At 42.2% G+C, this 17,519-nt stretch overlaps 1 protein-coding gene across 1 annotated transcript in view; it reads left to right on the forward strand.

Annotated features, from left to right (window-relative positions):
• KAT2B (lysine acetyltransferase 2B) overlaps positions 1 to 17,519 on the forward strand; it is a 116,674-nt gene that overhangs the window by 66,362 nt on the left and 32,793 nt on the right. The window contains exons 6-9 of the mRNA XM_027872328.1: positions 1,169 to 1,360; positions 8,749 to 8,855; positions 13,617 to 13,742; positions 14,561 to 14,697. Of these exons, the coding sequence (XP_027728129.1) occupies positions 1,169 to 1,360; positions 8,749 to 8,855; positions 13,617 to 13,742; positions 14,561 to 14,697 (562 nt within the window). The remainder of the gene's footprint in view (positions 1 to 1,168; positions 1,361 to 8,748; positions 8,856 to 13,616; positions 13,743 to 14,560; positions 14,698 to 17,519) is intronic.

Genomic DNA, 17,519 nt, shown 5'->3' on the forward strand with positions numbered 1-17,519 from the left:
GATGAAGGATAAGTACATGAGATGAATAAGTGACCACAGAGAGAGAATGAAAATGATCACAGCCATAAAAATTATTAGTGCCACTATGTGTCAGAGACTGGACTCGAACTCAGAACCCGGGTATTTAGGTCCCAAAGTCTGGCAGTTCTCATCTTCCTCTATTACCTGGATACAGGATGGTGTGACAGGCCTTATTGGCTTTCATTAAAAGACTCACAAGTACTATCAGATGCTCGTAGGCCAGGCATTCATCATTAGGAGACACTCATCCTGGTTCAGTGGAAAGCTCTGGATTTGGAATTTTAGCACCTGGGTTCAAATCCTGCCTCCACAACTTAACTACTTATATGACCTTGGTAAGTCAATTGACCTTGTGGAACTTCAGTTTTCCTCTTCAGTAAAACCAAGGTGTTGGATTAGGTGGTGTTGAAAGGCCCTCTCATCTCTAAATCTTCAAGGTTTAAATTTAAAGGAAATGTCTGGCTAGTATAAGGAAAAGAGAATGTATGATTCAAAACCTAGAATGACTGGGGAAAGCAAAAGTTAGCAAAAAGAAAGATCTCATTTTTTTCCTATCGAGTTTCCCATCCCTGAAATCCAGTGGGCCCTTGGACCCAGGCTCAGAACACTTACTGAGCCATGTGGTAAAAAATTGTATTTGGTGTTGTTTAGTTATATCTGACTCTTTGTGACCCTATTTGGGGTTTTCTTGGCGAAGATGCTGGAGTGGTTTGCCATTTCTTCTCCAGCTCATTTTACAGGTGAGGAAACTGAGGCAAACAGGGTTAAGTGACTTGCCCAGGGTCACACAGCTACTAAATGTCTGAGGCTGGATTTGAACTCAGGTCCTCCTGATTACAGGGCCAGCACTCTATCCTAGCTGCTCCTCTAATCATATAGCATGAGGCTAACGAATGGTGATCACCCAGTCATCAATGGCTAATTGTCACTTTGCTAGTTTGACTGATGTTATTAATTCTTTTTTTTCCCCCACTTAATAGTATTTTATTTTTTCCAATTACGATGTTGTTAATTTTTTAAAGTTATGACAAAGATAGTATAAGTTTGTTTTTTTCCCATTATCTGTGGGGAGAACCCTAGCTGACTGTGTCAAAGTACTGCAGGGCTAATTGGGCAGTAGCTTATTGGTTTTTTCTCATTTCTTCAGGTGGCTGTGTTACTGTCACGTGCCCCAGTTCTGTGACAGCCTCCCTCGGTATGAGACCACCCAGGTGTTCGGGAGAACGCTGCTCCGTTCTGTCTTCACCGTAATGAGACGGCAGCTCCTGGAGCAAGCCCGACAGGAGAAAGACAAGCTGCCTCTGGAGAAGCGAACGCTCATCCTCACCCATTTCCCAAAGTAAGGAGAAGCCAGTGGAGGCAGCTGGATAAATGGTCCAAGGGGCAGAGGTCGAGGGAACCCGAACCTGGGAAGGGTTGCTCTCCCAAGCACATTTCTTTTCTCTTCTCCTGCTTTCCCAGTGCCAGGGAATGTTCCAGAGTTGGGTTTTTTTGTTTGTTTGTTTGTTTGTTTTTTGGTGAGGCAATGGGGTTAAGTGACTTGCCCAGGGTCACACAGCTAGTGAGTGTTATGTGTCTGAGGCTGGATTTGAACTCAGGGGCTCCTGATTCCAGGGCTGGTGCTCTATCCACTGCGCCACCTAGCCATCCCCAGAATTGTTTTCTAAAGTGATAGAACAGACTTTGATGGCCCAAAGAAGAACTGGAATGCCGCTGCTTTTGGTTGTCCTCTGCCTGGCCTGCTTTCTGAGCCAGCGTCCCCTCCAGTCATCTAATCATAGGTCTCTTTCTGGAAGCTGGAATCATTCATTCAGCGGCATTTCTTGTGTGCTTCCTCTATGCCAAGTACTGTGCTAAGTGCTTACAAAGAAAAAACCAGAATGGTCATTTCCCTCAAGAAGCTTACATTCGACCTGGGGAGATGGAACATGGGTATGCATTAGAGTTACATACATGATAGGTGCACAGTAGCTGCCAGGTAACCCTCTAGGGGGAGGGAATATTCTGGCAGCTGGGGGAGTAGGAGAGCACCTTGCAGAAGCAGCATTTGATCTGAATCTTAAAGGAAGCCAGGAGGCAGAGGTGGGAGTGAGAGCATTGCAGGCATGGGGAAGGTGGGCGGGAGTCAGGGGCAGCATCAGCTCAGCTCCATGGGGATAACGGTGCCTTTCTGGATGACCTCTCATGCCCCAGAATTCAGGATCCCCTGAACATTTGGTTTATTCTTTCATTCTGCCTCTTGCTTTGCTCCTCAGCCACAGCTTAAAATATTTCACAATCGGAAGAAATGTGGCAGAAGGCAAAAGCAAATTAGAGGGTGTGGTTCTTTGCCATTGACCTTGACAATGAGGTCTTCAGCATCCAGAATGAAACCACTTGGAACTACAGAGACTTGTTGACTAAGAGGACATTGGTGGCTTCTTTTGAGGAGCGTGAGCCGTGACCATTCCATGCTCGTGACACAAGTCTACTTAGAGTTGTTTGTCCACACTGTGGGGGGGGGTGGGGGGGGGTTCTCAGATGTTATTCAAAGACTAGCTCTCAGTAGTTAAACCCACAAGAGTGTATGTCAGTATTGAAATCTCTATTATAATGTAGTGAACATTTCTGAACAATTTAATGTGCTTTATGTTTTGGTGTCAGGAAAAAAAAATTGTGTTAGCCTGATAATAGAAATGACTGAAAATGCCCTTGATGTTGATTTGAAAGAGAGATCTGAACATCCTCAAGCCTCCAAATCACATTAGCACTGTCTTGTCCTGGGCCACTCCAAGAAAGGAGGAACCCTCAAGGTGCTGGACATTTACATCTATGCTTTAGACTATTCATTTTCAAAATCTGACACGTGAATTTTTAGTGATGTGGAAGGCCAGATTGGGAGAATGGAGACCAGCTCTGGGAATAGCTTGGCAGTTTGGGCCCCACTTCTCAATAGGTGGTTTATGTGATTTGGAGAATTTATATGTGGACGTCCATATATTCAAGTTAATAGAGGTCTGGGTTTAGAGTCAGGAAGACGGAGGTTCAAATAGCTTGTTTGGCCCTGGGCTGATTGCTCCCTCTCCAAGCCCGAGTAATATAAAGTGTTTGGACAAGATGGCCTTGGAACTCTTGTCAGAGATCTCGTGAACTTTTAGGGGGCACAGATTTAATTTTTAACTGGACCTTGGTCAAGATCCTTCCCCTCCACTTAGAGTATATCACTTCCTCATCCTCTCACTTTGGCCACATGATTGTAACTCAGATTTCTATAAGCATAATAGAATTTGCTAAGCTTGTTCCTCACAGTGACTCAGTGAAGGCTCATAGGACTGTAGCTTTCAAGCTGGAAGGACACTTGGAGGTCAGAGAGCCCCTTCACTTTACAGAGGAGTTGTCTGAGGTCCAGAGTGGTGAAAGGACTTGACTAGAGTCACACAGCTAATAATTATCCAAGATGGGATTTTAAACCTAGTTCTTGCTGGCTTCAAATTCACTCTGCCGTACTACCTCAAGCTGTCTTTGATCTTTATGAAAGAGCTCAAAGTCGTTGATCCTCAAAATGTGTTCTTGATGGATTTACCCTCATTTTAGACTTGAGCCATCTGAGGCTTGCTTGAGGTCCCCCAATCAAAGCCAGGATTCTTAGGACTCCAGGACCATGCTCTTTTCAAGATACCACACTCTCTGTTTCTGTTCTCCCTCCTCACCTTTCCTTGCATGAAGAGGTACCCCATCCCTTCATCTCCATGATAATATTTCTACAGGTGGGGGCAGAGAGCTGCAGGTGAGACAAAGGGACCAGAGCTGACAGGAACACAGTCAAGGAGTCCCAGAGGGGGAAGGGAGCAAAATTTGTCCAGCAGTGGGAGAGTGTGAGGAGGAGGAGGCTTTACAGGGGTGTGTGTGTGTGTGTGTGTAGATTTTTTAAAGTACATTTTGTTGACACCTTTTATTTTGTACATCACTGTCAACTCTCCATTTCTCTCCTTACTACTGCCGTTGAAACTCCTCTGTAATCAAGAAAAACAGTTCAGTAAAACTGACCAACTGAAAGATCCCATCTGACATAGATTGCACTTCCCATAAGCTTCCATAAGCTCCCAACTCTCTACTGAAAAAATAAACATGAAGGGGCTGGACCAGGTGATCTCTCTGTTCCCTTCCAGTTCTAAATCTGTCAACCTGTATGTGTTTCGTTGTCTGTCCTATGGACTCAAGATTGGTGATGGCAGTGTTTTCAGTAACATTGTACTCATGCCTCTTCTCATTCTGCTTTCTTTGCTCTGTGTCCGTTCATACAAATCTTCCTGTGTTTCTTTGGATCTTTCAAATTTGTCATTTCTTAGGGTACAATAATCTTCCTTTACTCTTGGTAATCAATAGATCAGTTAGGCATTGATTAGGCAGCCACTATGTGCTAGTTATTCTGCTAGGTGCTGGACATGCAAAGATGAAAATGAAGTAGTGGCTGCCCTCAAGGAGTTTGTATTCTCTTCATAGATGAAAATTCCCCAATTCTGTTCCCTAATTCTCCTAAGCAACTTTTCATAGCATTTTGTAATTTCAGGCAAAATTATGGACCCCATACCAAGCAGCACGACTTCCTGTTTCAGTGACATTCAGAGAGAAAGTTGAATTGCTTCCACAGCAACACTTCCCTGAAAAGCCATTTGGTCTCTTTCAAATATTAGCTAATTACAGCGTTCTATTGTGCCAGCACATGGATCTGGCAACTTTAGATTGGAGAGCTAAAAAGCTAACCCTCTTTGTTTCTGACTTTATTACTAATAGCAGGGTCAAACTACCACCCACTTCTCCTTTTAAATCCCTTTTCAATGAATATGACAACATTGGAGGTTGTTGGGGGAATTGATGTCGACTGACCTGGCAACTAATTGCTATTTACTGATTGTTGTAGTGTGGGTACATGCTCAGAATGCATCAGAAGATGAGATATGCTTCTACTGGGTGATGAAATCATCATTATCCTTGGTTCTTATTTATTATTTGTAATTTCTCCTCTTTCTAGGCTTTTTTTTTAATTAAAATTTCTTTTTTATTGTAGACTTAGCAATCATCAAAAATCCCAACATTTCTTTTCTTCCTTCCTTCCTTCCTTCTTTCTTTTCTTTTCTTTTCTTTTTTTTTTTGAGGCAATCAGATTTAAGTGACTCGCCCAGGGTCACACAGTTAGTAAGTGTACGAGGCCAGATTTGAACTCAGGTCCTCCAGACTCCAGGGCTCATGAAAACCCCAGTATTTCAAAGAAGAACAAGGAAACTGCTTGTATAAGAAACTGAACTTCTGTGACAGTTTATTTTTAAAGAACACAACAGACCACATGTATGTGTGTATTTGTAGACATAAACTATACATGCTAGTTAGTGTGAAAGAACAATACACACATGTTCGTGCATACATGTATGTATTAAGTATATAGTGAATACACACATGTACACGTGCACATACGTACACATACACACATATATTAATAACAAGGCTACTCCATTTGTGCCCCTTTTCTGTACTTTTTTTTTCCTTTGTATATTTTTAACAGATGTTTTCATGTTACTCTTGGGTCTCTTCATGGCTACCCACCAGCCTACTACTGCCTTCTGTCCCCTCATTGTTGAAGTCAAAGTCCTCTCTTATAGCAAATCTGTATAAGTACAAATAAGTACCAATAAGTACAAATGGGTATAGCCCAACAAATCATCCCATTGGCTGTTTGAGAATGTGTGTTCAATTCTGCACCTCAGCTGTATTACCCTGTCAAGAGATGTTGTATCATCAGTATCTTGAAGTCTTTTAGTTTGTCTTTCTTCCCCATCCCCCATTTCCCTTTGACTTTTATTTTTAAGATATAGTTTAAAAAACTTTTAAAAATTTTGATTTTTTTCACTTAACAGAAATCTATTTTTTTTTTAATCCTCCAAAGCTCCCCACCTTGGGGAAAAGAGGAAAAAAATCAAAACCCTTGTAATAAATTTGCCTAGTTAGGCAAAATAAATTCCCTTGTTGAACATTCAAGAAACAGTTCTTAAAAAAAAAAATCACACTTTCTTCTCTGATGAGAATGTCCTTAATATCATGAGTTTCCAAAGTGCTTTTAAAGGTATTGGAAAAGAGGAAGAAGCATACATATGCACATAACAAAAATAGGGACTTTGGGCTTCCCCTTGCCTTCCAGGTAAGCAGTTGTGGTTTGTGGTGGGGAGAATGGGGAACTCCATCCAGAATGCCTGTGTTGCTGGAGCAGCTTCAGGATGCTATTTTAGGAGTCTCTTCTATCTTGCAGCCACTCTGCCCCCTGCCCCAGCAAGTGCTATCAGTATTTGCGCAGCGGAAAGGAATACAACATGTTTGTTGCTGTTGTTGTTCAGTTGTGTCCAACTCCTCATGACTCCATTTTGGGTTTTCTTGGCAGAGATACTGGAGTAGTTTGCCACTTCCGCTCAGTTTACAGTTGAGGAAACTGAGGCAAACAAGGTGCCCAGGGTCACAGAGGTAGTAAGTGAAGCCGGATTTGAACTCAGGAAGATGACTTTTCCTGACTCCAGGTCCTGTAGCACCTAGCTAGCCTAATACATCAACAGTTGGTAATAACTCAATCGAATTAAGTTAATTTCTACTATAGGTGAGCTGAATTGGGTTGTGTGTCACTGGCCACTCTCCAGCTTCCTATATATGAGCACTCCAGAAGAATCTGTTGATTGTCAGCCTACCTGTTTTCACTTGCCAATTTGAGGGCTCAGAAGTCGAATTTACCATCGTTATTAGTAAGGCAGATTGGCATCTTTTTTTTTTTTTTAAGTGACAGTAATACTGTGGTTTTTAAAAAAAGTAGTTTACTTGGTACTAGAATCCCCAAATCCCAGCTCTGCCACTTAGTAACTGTTGTGATCTTGGGCAAATCATTAATCTCTCTCAGCCTCAGTTTCATCATCTGTAAAATGATATAATAATGCTTGTACTCTCTATGTTGCAAGGATCATGTGAAATGCTATAGCTAAGGCATTTTGTAAACAAACTAGTTTAGTCCAGAAACAAAGGTATGAACACTTACGTGAAAATCTTTATTTGTAGAGGGCAAGTAGGTGGCGCAGTGGAGAGAGCACCGGCCCTGAAGTCAGGAGGACCTGAGTTCAAATCTGGCCTCAGACCAAACACTTGTGTGACCCTGGGCAAGTCACTTAACCCTGATTGCCTCACCAAAAGAAAAAGCAAAAAAAAATTTTTTTATTTGTAGATGGGGAAGGTTTCTTGGGGGAGATGGAAACTTGTGTGGGCAAGTGACTTTTTTTTTTAAAGACACCAATAAAACTTTGTAAAAATTAGCCTGATGGGCTTTAAACTGGAGGTCGCGGAAGAGCTTGAGTACCACAGATTAAGATTTTGCATGTGAATACAGCTATAAGGTCACTGAATGAAAGTGGTGTGTAACACGCTTCAATAAAATCAACAAGAGGCAGTAAAATCAAGCTGGCCAATGTCCTTGGTTCTCAGCATGGTCTGTGGATCACTAGAGGTTTGAGAAGGGCCTCTTGTTATATCATAAATTGATAAGTAACCCTGGTTGACAGTCATTATCTGACAATATATGCAACATTTGGCAACCATAATCCCCTTGAGTTGAGATGAATATTTTTGGTAGTTTTTCACATTGCCTAAATTCCCCCCTAGATTACTACCTCATGCCCCTTCCGAAAGATCCATTCCATATGACAATATTTTAAAAAGAATAAGAAGGAAAAAAATAAACAAAAATTGATGAACAAGAAGTTCATCATCTTGACAATACGTGCATTGTTTCTTCTCTGTGGACAAAGTTTGGGAGTGGGTTGTCATATTTTTTCTTCAGGGTCAAGCTTGTTCACAGTGTTCAGTTTTTATTGTTTTCTGGTTCTTTCCATTTATATTGTTGAAGTCGTTGTGCATATTGTTTTCTTGTCTCCACTGACTTTACTCAGTTCACGTAATTCTTTACACGGTTCTCTGTATTCGTCGTGTTCATTTCTTAAAGTTCAGTAATATTCCATTAAATTGTGTGCCATGTTTATTTAACCATTCTCCAGTCAATAGGTATCTACTTTGTTTCCAATTCTTTGCTCCCAAAGTTTGCTGATATAAAGGTGTTGGTGTATATGAAGCTTTTCTTTTTGTCAATTACCTCTTTGGGGGGTATATGCCTAGTATTGGAATCTCTGGGTCATTGGGTATTGACATTTTATTTACTTTAATTGCACAATTCCAAATTGCTTTCTAGAATAATCGTATCTACTTACGGCTCCACCAACAATGCCTGTGTTTCCACAACTCCTCCAACATCTTTTGTTATCTTGAAGCAATTATATTTCATCATTCATTCTCCTGGACCATGATACGTCAGTACACATATCAAAGTTGGAATGCCTTTCGGCATTATCAATTTATATTATTATTGTAGTTATTGTATATATTCTCCTCTTGGTTCTCTTTACTTGACTTATATCAGTTCATACAAACTTTCCAATGCTCTTCAGAATTCTTCCTATTTACTATTCCTTATGGAGCATTACTATCCACCACATGTACATCCCATAATTTGTTCCTTCCCCAATCAATGGGACACTGGTTCTTTTTCTAGGTTTCTGTTATCACAAAGATTATTGCTGCTCTTATAGGTGTCTTAAAAGGCTGGTTTGATTAATCTTTGAAGAAATTAATCCTTAATGTTTTCTCTTTTCTGTGTGTTTGTGTATGTAGGTTTCTCTCTATGTTAGAAGAAGAAGTCTATAGCCAGAGCTCGCCTATCTGGGATCAAGACTTTCTGGCTGCCTCATCTCACTCTGGTCAGCTAGGAATCCAAACAGGTAAAGGGCATTTAGCACGGAGTGAAGAAGCACCAGAAAAAGAATGGGGCTGTGTCAGTTGTTACCATTAATTGTGCATTGATTTGTGTCGTTTGTCTGGACAACTGAAGCCCAGAAGGGTTTTAAAAGAATAAAACCAAGCCCGTCACCCATCAGTGAACAAGGTGCAGACAGAAACCATGCAAGCATAGAAATTTTGGTTCTGAAGACTTTAATATATATGCGACCTAAGCAATAAGTCAAAGTCTTTAATCAGATCACAAAAGAGTCTCTTCTGAACTTCATAGGGCAGCTCTTGCTTGGATCAGTCACACAGGAACCAAGCACTCTTGTGGAGTCTTTTTTTCAAATGAGAAGCCTGTCCCCCCCTCCTTCAACATCTCCTTCCCGTGGTCTCCAAAAGGAGAAAAAAAAAACCCTCTTAATAAAAATTCATAGTCAGGGAAACCAACTCCCATATTGGCCAGGTCCATAAATGTATGATCACTTCAGCATATTCAGTCCAATACTTCTCTGTCGGGAAGTGGGGAGCATTCTTCTTCATTGGTCCCCTGGAATCATGGTGGATCTTTGAATCAATCAGAGTTCTTTCACGTCTTTCAAGGTTCTTTTTTATAGTATTGTTCTCATGGCAGCTAGCTGGTGTGGTGGAAAGAGAATCAGACCTGGAGCCAGGAGGACCTGAGCTCAAATCCAGTCTTAGACACTCACCAACTGTGTGACCCAGGGCAAGTCAATTAACCACTGCCTGCCTCAGTTTCTGCCATAAGGATAATAATAGTACCTACTTCCCAGTATTGTTGTATCAAATGAGATAGTACTTGTAAAGCACTTTTCAAACCTATATAAAGTGCTGTATAAATGATAGCTGTTATTGTCATGGAGGCCACTTTGTGGATCTAAGATGCTCATTGTCTTGAATATTAGTAGAGTCATAGGTCTAGGGAACATGTTGGGTGGCCCTGGGAAGTAATTATGGTATGTAAGCCCCTTTGCCCTTTGTTCTGTGACTGGCATTGGTATCATACCCTCCAATGTTGGGGCCCTTTTCATGGTGTGTTTGAAAGAGAAATGGAAACATTCATTGCTACTTGGATGATTTGGGGTACATCACTTACCTGATCTGGTTCTCAGTTTCCTCCTTGGGCCAGTGAGCAGTTGTCTTCGATGCCTTGCCAGGCTTGAGCCTGGCAAAGACCTGAGTCTTTTGAACCTTGGGATTATTGATTCCCTTGGGGATAGGCTGCATGGCTTTAGTTCTTGTTTGTTGTCCTGGTTCTTGTAATAAAGAAAAACAAGAAAATTTCCATTAACAAGAATGGGGTATTCTTATTAATTGAAGGTTAATCAGAAAGCCTTTTTTTGTTACAATTCCTTTCGATTGGATTCATTAAAACTGCTTATTGTTTCTAAAATTCATCAGCACAAATTTTTTGTCTTAGAATTTGGAATGTGATTTAGTGTTTCTTTCTGACTTAGGACCTTGCCCTTGGCACATAGTAGATATTTAATATAAATAAGTGATTTTTTTTTTAATTGATCGGTAGTAGTGTTTCAGGGGTGGTTGGAGTCCAAGTTCTTTGACTATGGAACCAAAGACCCAGGAGGAATAGGTCTGGCATTGGGTTGAATATACATTGATTCTAGGCTATTCTGTGGAAGATTTTTAGTTAAATCTCAATTAGCCATGACTTATTTTCTTGTCATTGGCTTCTTTCCCTAAAGTTAAAGCCAAAAAATCCAGTTAATTGAGGTGTCCAACTAACTGGTTAATTTGGATTTTACTGCCATTACAAATCAAAGGAAGAAATCATCATATTTTGTATTTTTATAATATGTCTAGGGTTTACCAAACTCTGTATATACATTATATAATTTGAACATCACAATGGACCCATAGGATGGGTTTTATTATCATCTCCCCTTTTCAGATGAGAAAGCTGAGCCCTTGGGGGCGGGGGGTGGAGAAGGGCACAATTCAAGTTGGGGGGGGCGGTGTTGCACAACTTGGCCCGAGTCACACAAGTGAGCAAGTGTCTGAGGCATGATTCAAACTCGGGTTTTCTGACTCCAAGTCCAGCTCTCTACCCACTCCAGCACACTGTGCCTCACAACAGAACAAAAGAGGAAATGGGATGGAGTTGGTTTGATTTTTGTTTTTTTTAAAGAGCTAAATTAGAAATGGAATGCTGAACTGAATCCACAAAAAATGTGGTGAAGCCCACATTGTTCCCCAGGGATTTCAGGAATACCACTCCTCAATATCCCAGCTGCCCCAGTGGTTGCAGCATTTTAAATTCAATAACAAACCTTTCCCACTACGTTGTAGCACCTATAACTCTGTGTTCAAGAAAAGAATGACCTACATGATATTGGGGAAGGAGCACTGGACCTAGAAGGTCTGATGTGTGCATGGTAGGGGGAGGGCTAGTCATTCCTCTGCCATTAATGTTTGTCCCTTAAATTAATAAACCTCCCATTACCTCAATTCTCTTCTCTGTAAATGAAGGGATTGGCATGGAGGATCACCAAGGTCTTTTTTCAACTCTCATGTTCAAAGGTAAATATACTTTTTTTTTGTTGGCATTTGGGGTTAAGTGACTTGCCCAGGGTCACACAGCTAGTAAATGTCAAGTGTCTGAGGGCAGATTTGAACTCAGGTCCTCTTGACTCCAAGGCCAGAGCTCTATCTACTGGGCCACCTAACTGCCACTTATGGTTTGACTTTTTTTGTGCTGTTTGCTCATGATCCCAGCCAATTATTTGACTTTTAAACTCTTTGTTAAGGTAGGGGTCTGCTTCCAGTGTGGAGAATGTATTGTTCCAAGCTTTGGGGGTTTTGTGTAGCTGTTTTCAGAGACACTTCTAGGGACCTGTAAATTTCCATTCTTCCAAGGTAATATGATCAAGGAAGAGGTGTTTACTCCTTTCCTGGCCTGTGCTCTGGTCTGTGGGTGACCATAAGCACTCTTTTCTGCCTTGAAACTGTGAGGAGGATTCTCTCTCCACTGCCACCACAAGTTCCACCATGCCAGTGCTCCTCCTAGCCCCAGGATCGTCACCCAGAACTGTGACCCAGATCTAAGCAGGGGCAAAGCAAGATGATCCTGCCTCAGCACCAACAAAGAGATGCCTGCAGTACCCCTCTGATCAACCACTCAATTCCCCCACCATCTGTGGGCTGAGAGCTCTGGAAGTAGCCACCACTTTGGGACTAGGGCTGGGACCAAGCTCCTCTCTCACCGAGGTCCAACAGACCTTTCCTAGGTTGTCTTTGGTGTTTGTGGGTTGAGAAGTCTGGAAACCACCACAGCTGCCTGTGATTCAGTCCCTTGAGGCCTGCTCCAGGTTTGCTGAGGCCTGGAGCCCATCGTGAATGGTGTTCCTCTTCCAGCCCAGTGCAGTAGACCTTTCCAATCAACCCTTTAGGTTGTCAGGCTGGAAATTTGTTTCACTCTGTCTTTTTTGTGGGTTCTGCTCTAGAATTTGTCTAGAGCCATTTTTTACTAGTATTTGGAGGGGTTTGAGGGAGAGTTCAAGCAAGTCATTGCTTTTACTCTGCTATCTTGGCTCTGCCCCCAAAGGCTGGTGACTTTGCACAGCCCTCTCTCACTTGAATCCAATTCACTTGCAAGTCATGACATCACCTTCCTGATGTCATGGTCCTCTTTGAGAATGAAGGGGAAACAGTGAATGAAGGCACTCCTAGTCCAACCCCTTTTTCCAGAGGATAAGATCTAGGGAATTTAGATGCCTTGCCCTGGGATACTGGAGTAGGCATAGATTGCCATCCATGGCTGCTGTTATTAATCTGAATATTGGAGTGGTTGGGAACACCCCAGGCCCTTGATGAGCCCTGGTAACGGTTACTTTTACAGAACTGCATACTTTGCGTTTAAGTGTCAGCTTAAGGGGCTCCTCGGATGGCAGTGTTCTTATAATGGATTAGTAGATCTCTCATTGTGGTTTGGGTTCATTTCATTTCATCCTGTGGCTTTCCCCGTCAACTTGGATAATTGCCTGCTGCTTCAACTATTGACTCACTTGATTTGTTAGACGAAAAATTCTGTGATGACTTCTCTATGTGCTGTGTGCTGTTTCTAGCTTCTTTCTAAGAATGAGTGTTTTCGGCTCTCCCTACATGAGCTCAAGTACCTAGAGATTCATCCGACAATGTAACACTCGGCAAGCCCCTTAACTCTCCCAAGACTCAGGTTCCTCATTTATAAAATGGGTATAGTAATACCATAGAACCTTCCTTACAGGGTGGTTGCGAGACTCAAGTGAGAGAATATGTGTAAAGAACCATGAATGCTTTGAAGGAAACGTAAAAGTCAGTTATAATTATTACCTTGATGATAATTTAAAATATGACCTTGATTGATAGTACAGAGACATTAATTAGTTTCAAAGATATTAATAATAAACAAGGATACATATGCATACACACATATGCAAATATGTGCATGTACTTCATACATACAAATATAAATGTATTTATATACACAAATATGTTAACATGCATTAGTTAGGAGGACCTGAGTTCAAATGTGTCCTCAAACATTTGGTACTTACTAGCTATGTGACCCTGGGTGAGTCACTTAACCCCAACTGACTCCAAAGGAAAAAAGAAAAAGAGAAGAGTCCCATGAAACTAGAGGGATTGCGCTCTGCATTGGGTGAGGGAGCGCCTGTGCACATACTGACTTCAGTCAGTATCAGTGGACTCTCACTTGCCCCTTTTCTTTTCTTCTGTTGCAGTCATCAATCCCCCTCCTGTGGCCAGGACTGTGTCATACAATGGAAGCCCTTCCTCCCTTGAGCAGCCAATTGGAGGAAGCATGAGTCCTGCCTGCAAAGTCTCTTCTGGACTCGAAGGAAACCGAGGTAATCCAAAAGAGTGGGGGGGGGGAAGCTCATTGATTAGTGTTTTCCTATCACTTAGATGACCCTACAGTCTTCTTTGATCTTTTAAGTACCACTCTCACAAGTACAAATTATGATGTTCAGTGACTCAGTGACCACTGAAAGAGCAACCTTTTTTCCTAGGGTTGGAGGAAAATGGACCTTTCAGTCATTTTACAGTAGTAGAAATGAGAAAGGGTTGAACATATAGGGCACTGCAATGGTATCTGGGCTAGGAGTCAGAAGACTTAGGTTCCAGTGCCAGCTTCGGTATTTACCCCGTACGTGACTATTTGCAAATCACTTTCATTTTTTGACCTCAGTTATTTCATCTCTAAAATGAAGATGTTGGACTTCCAAGGTGCCCCTCCCCCACCCCATCTAAATGCTGGGATCCTATCAACTTTTTGTTGTTCAGTTGTTTTCAGTTGTGTCTGACTCTTTGTGACCCCACTTGGGGTTTTCTTGGCAAAGATACTGGAGTGTTTTGCCATTTCCTTCTCCAGCTCATTTTACAGATAAGGAAACTGAGGCAAACAGGATCTAGTAGTCACTAGTGCCGAGGGTTTCACTGCTAGTGTCTGAGGCCAGATTTGAACTCGGGTCTTCCTGACGTCAAGTTCAGTATCAGAAGCATCTTCTGTGTGCAGAGGATATTAATAGTTTCTCTGTTTTTCACTAAGTGAATTATCCCAATCCTCTATTACTGAGGGTTACAAAGAATTACCTGAAGAGATTTCCACAATCTGATTTGTGTTCAAAAAATGAGCTCTCTCACATTTTGGTGTTTGTTCTTGTAGGAGAGAAGAGAAAAATGAATGACCTTCATTCCCTGGAGGAGGCCAAGAGACCCAGAGTTGTAGGGGATATTCCCATTGAGTTGATCAATGAGGTCATGTCCACTATCACAGACCCCGCTGCAATGCTGGGACCGGAGGTGAGGATGATGAGTGAGTCAGAGAGCACGGGTAGGCCCCAGTAGCTCCCATCTCCTTTCATATTGAGCTAAATGATGCTGACTTTGAGATATTAATGTGTCACGCTGCTGGAGGTTGATTTCAGGCAGGAGAAGAGTTATTGGCCTGTCCCTCTCACAAATAGAAACTTCATTTGACTTAGTGAATATATAATCACAGCAAAACAGTGAGGAATCTCTTTTTCAGGGACTCTGACAGTTGCTGGAGATAAGGAAATACTTAGAGCAAAGACAGCTCTCTATTTATTTTGCAAAAGAACTCTCTCTCCCTCCCCCCTCCTTCTCTCTCTGTTTCTGTCTCCCTCCATCCCTCTCCCTCTCTCTCTTCCTCCCTCCCTCTCTCTCTCTCTGTCTCTCTCCCTCTCACCCTCCCTCCTTCCCTTCTCACCCCCTCAGCTCAGTTCACAAGTGAATTACTGAATATTTCAATTTGTCATTTTCTCAGGTAACCATTTTAAAAGTGTGAGCATAAGAAAGACCTGCCTCAGAACATTAGATTAATGAATGTGCAAAATAGTGTCTTGTCACAAGTCCATCCTTTCACCATTTCTCAGTCTTGGGGAGGGGGGGCGTTGTGAATAATGAGGTAGAATGCTGTGGACCAAGCACTGGGTGTGAAGGTGATAACAATTCACAATAGTACGTAACACATTTACACACATACACACCATGTATATGAAATTGCTAATATTTTCTATAACTCACTCATCTGGTTAACTCAGTTTTGCAAAATGCTTTTCATATATTATTTCATTGATCCCTACAACATTCCTGTTAGGTGGCTGCTGTAATTATCCCCAATTTGTAGATGAGGAAGCTAAGTCTCAAGAGAGGTTATATCACTTGCCAAGGCAAGGTAAGGTAGCAAGCATTTTATTAAGCATACTTTCTATGTGCCAGACAGTTCACTAAGCTTTGGGATTACAGATACAGGCAAAAAGTTTTTTCCCTCAAGGAGCTACTGGGAGATGATAACATGTTGAAAAGTAGGGGAAAGAGGAAAGTATCCATTTAGGGGTGAAGGGAGGGGTAGGGAAAATGTCAAAGAAATTCAGAAAGCCAGAAACAGAGCCAGGAGGAGAGTAATGATGGACCAGCCTAGGTCCCTTTCTGAGATGGAGGCCCCAGGAGGAACTCACTGACGAGAAAAAGGAGCCACCATATTGCAGGGATGTTCCAGGCCCCAGGCACTAAAGTCAGAGACAGAACCTCGAGAGGGATGCCTAACTGAATCTGGGTCTTGAGATTCCCACTCCAACCCAGTATCTTCTCTGCTGTGCTGCTTGGCTGCCAGCGCTGGTCTGATGATGGTTCAGTGATTGGGCAAACCATTTTATATTTTTGCTCCACCAGTAAGATGGGGTTAATTAGTCTTAAGGTTCTGCCTCTTGGGATGGCTGTTGGGTTGAACTGAGATAATGCATATAAAAAGCTTTGTCCAAATTTTAGCTACTACCCTCCTTTATCATTAGATTGGTCAGGCCATTAAGCATGTAAATTTGGGAGGGAGGAGATTGAAATTAAATCCTATTGCCAGTTGGACAAAACTGAATCCATCAAATATTTATTAATTGCCTATTGTGTTCTAGGCAATGCGCTTGGCGGGAAGGTGGGGTGGGGAATTAAAGATAAAAGTGAAATCCTGCTATCTGGGAGTTTACATTCTATTCAGAACAAAACATTGTGTATCCTGACGATGAGATCCGAGTTATACACAATATCAGTGTGGGTGGGGGGGGATAAGAAGTTACAAAGATAGAAAGTTCAATGATACAAAGTAATCCAAATGAGAAAAGAGCCCTGATGGCTGGCAGGGTCTGGAAAGGTGGCACTTGAGGTGAGCTTTGAAAGGAAAGAGGAAATCTAGAAGGCAGGGAGAGGTGTGAGGTACCATGTGGGCAAAGGAACAGAGACGGGAGACAGCTCTCCAGATCTGGGGAATAATGAGCAGACCAGGCTGACTGGTTCAGAGGGCACATAAAGGGCAGTGATAGGCAATAAGGCTGCAGAGTAGATGTGGTATTTTATCCTCAAGGCCATAGGGAGCCACTGAGGACGTTTCATTACCCAAGTAGTTAAGCTTATGTCATTAAGGTGAAATGAAGTGAACATTGCCAGAGAGTCAGGGCCTCTGGATTCTTAGATCTAGCCCTCCTGCTGAACACGTACTCAGTACTTAGATGAGGAGGGCTGTTTTACTCTCGTGAGTCATTGCTTGGCAAAATGAGTAGGTTACATTGATTAATCACAAGGTTTCCTTTTGATTCTAACTTCCTGTGATTCTATTGCCAAGCACAAGGTAATAGATACACTGAGGGCATTGTCTCTTCGTGACCATATTTGGGGTTTTCTTGGTGATGATCCTTGAGTGGTTTGCGATTTCCTACTCCAGCTCATTTACAGATGAGGAAACTGAGGCAGACAGGGTTAAGTGACTTGCCCAGGGTCATACACCTAGTAAGTGTCTGAGGCCGCACTTAAACTCAGGTCCTCCTGACTCCAGGGCTGGCCACCTGGTGCAGTGAATAGAATGCCAGGCTCTGTAAAATGAATTGGAGAAGGAAATGGTAAAACACTCCAGTATCTTTTCCAAGAAAACCCCAAATGGGGTCACAAAGAGCTGGACACAATGCAACAAGAAGAAGGGGCTTTGATACAAGGCAGGTTCTTTCCTTTGTTTTGGGGGTTCTTACTGGGGGCACTGCTCTGTGGGTTCTTTTTCCAGCTGCCCATTTATACCAGTGGTCTCAATCTCCAGGGATCTGAAGGGAAAATGAATAAGG

The sequence above is a fragment of the Vombatus ursinus genome, unplaced genomic scaffold (assembly GCF_900497805.2).
Source record: "Vombatus ursinus unplaced genomic scaffold, bare-nosed wombat genome assembly UNPS02014799.1, whole genome shotgun sequence".
Lineage (NCBI taxonomy): Eukaryota > Metazoa > Chordata > Mammalia > Diprotodontia > Vombatidae > Vombatus > Vombatus ursinus.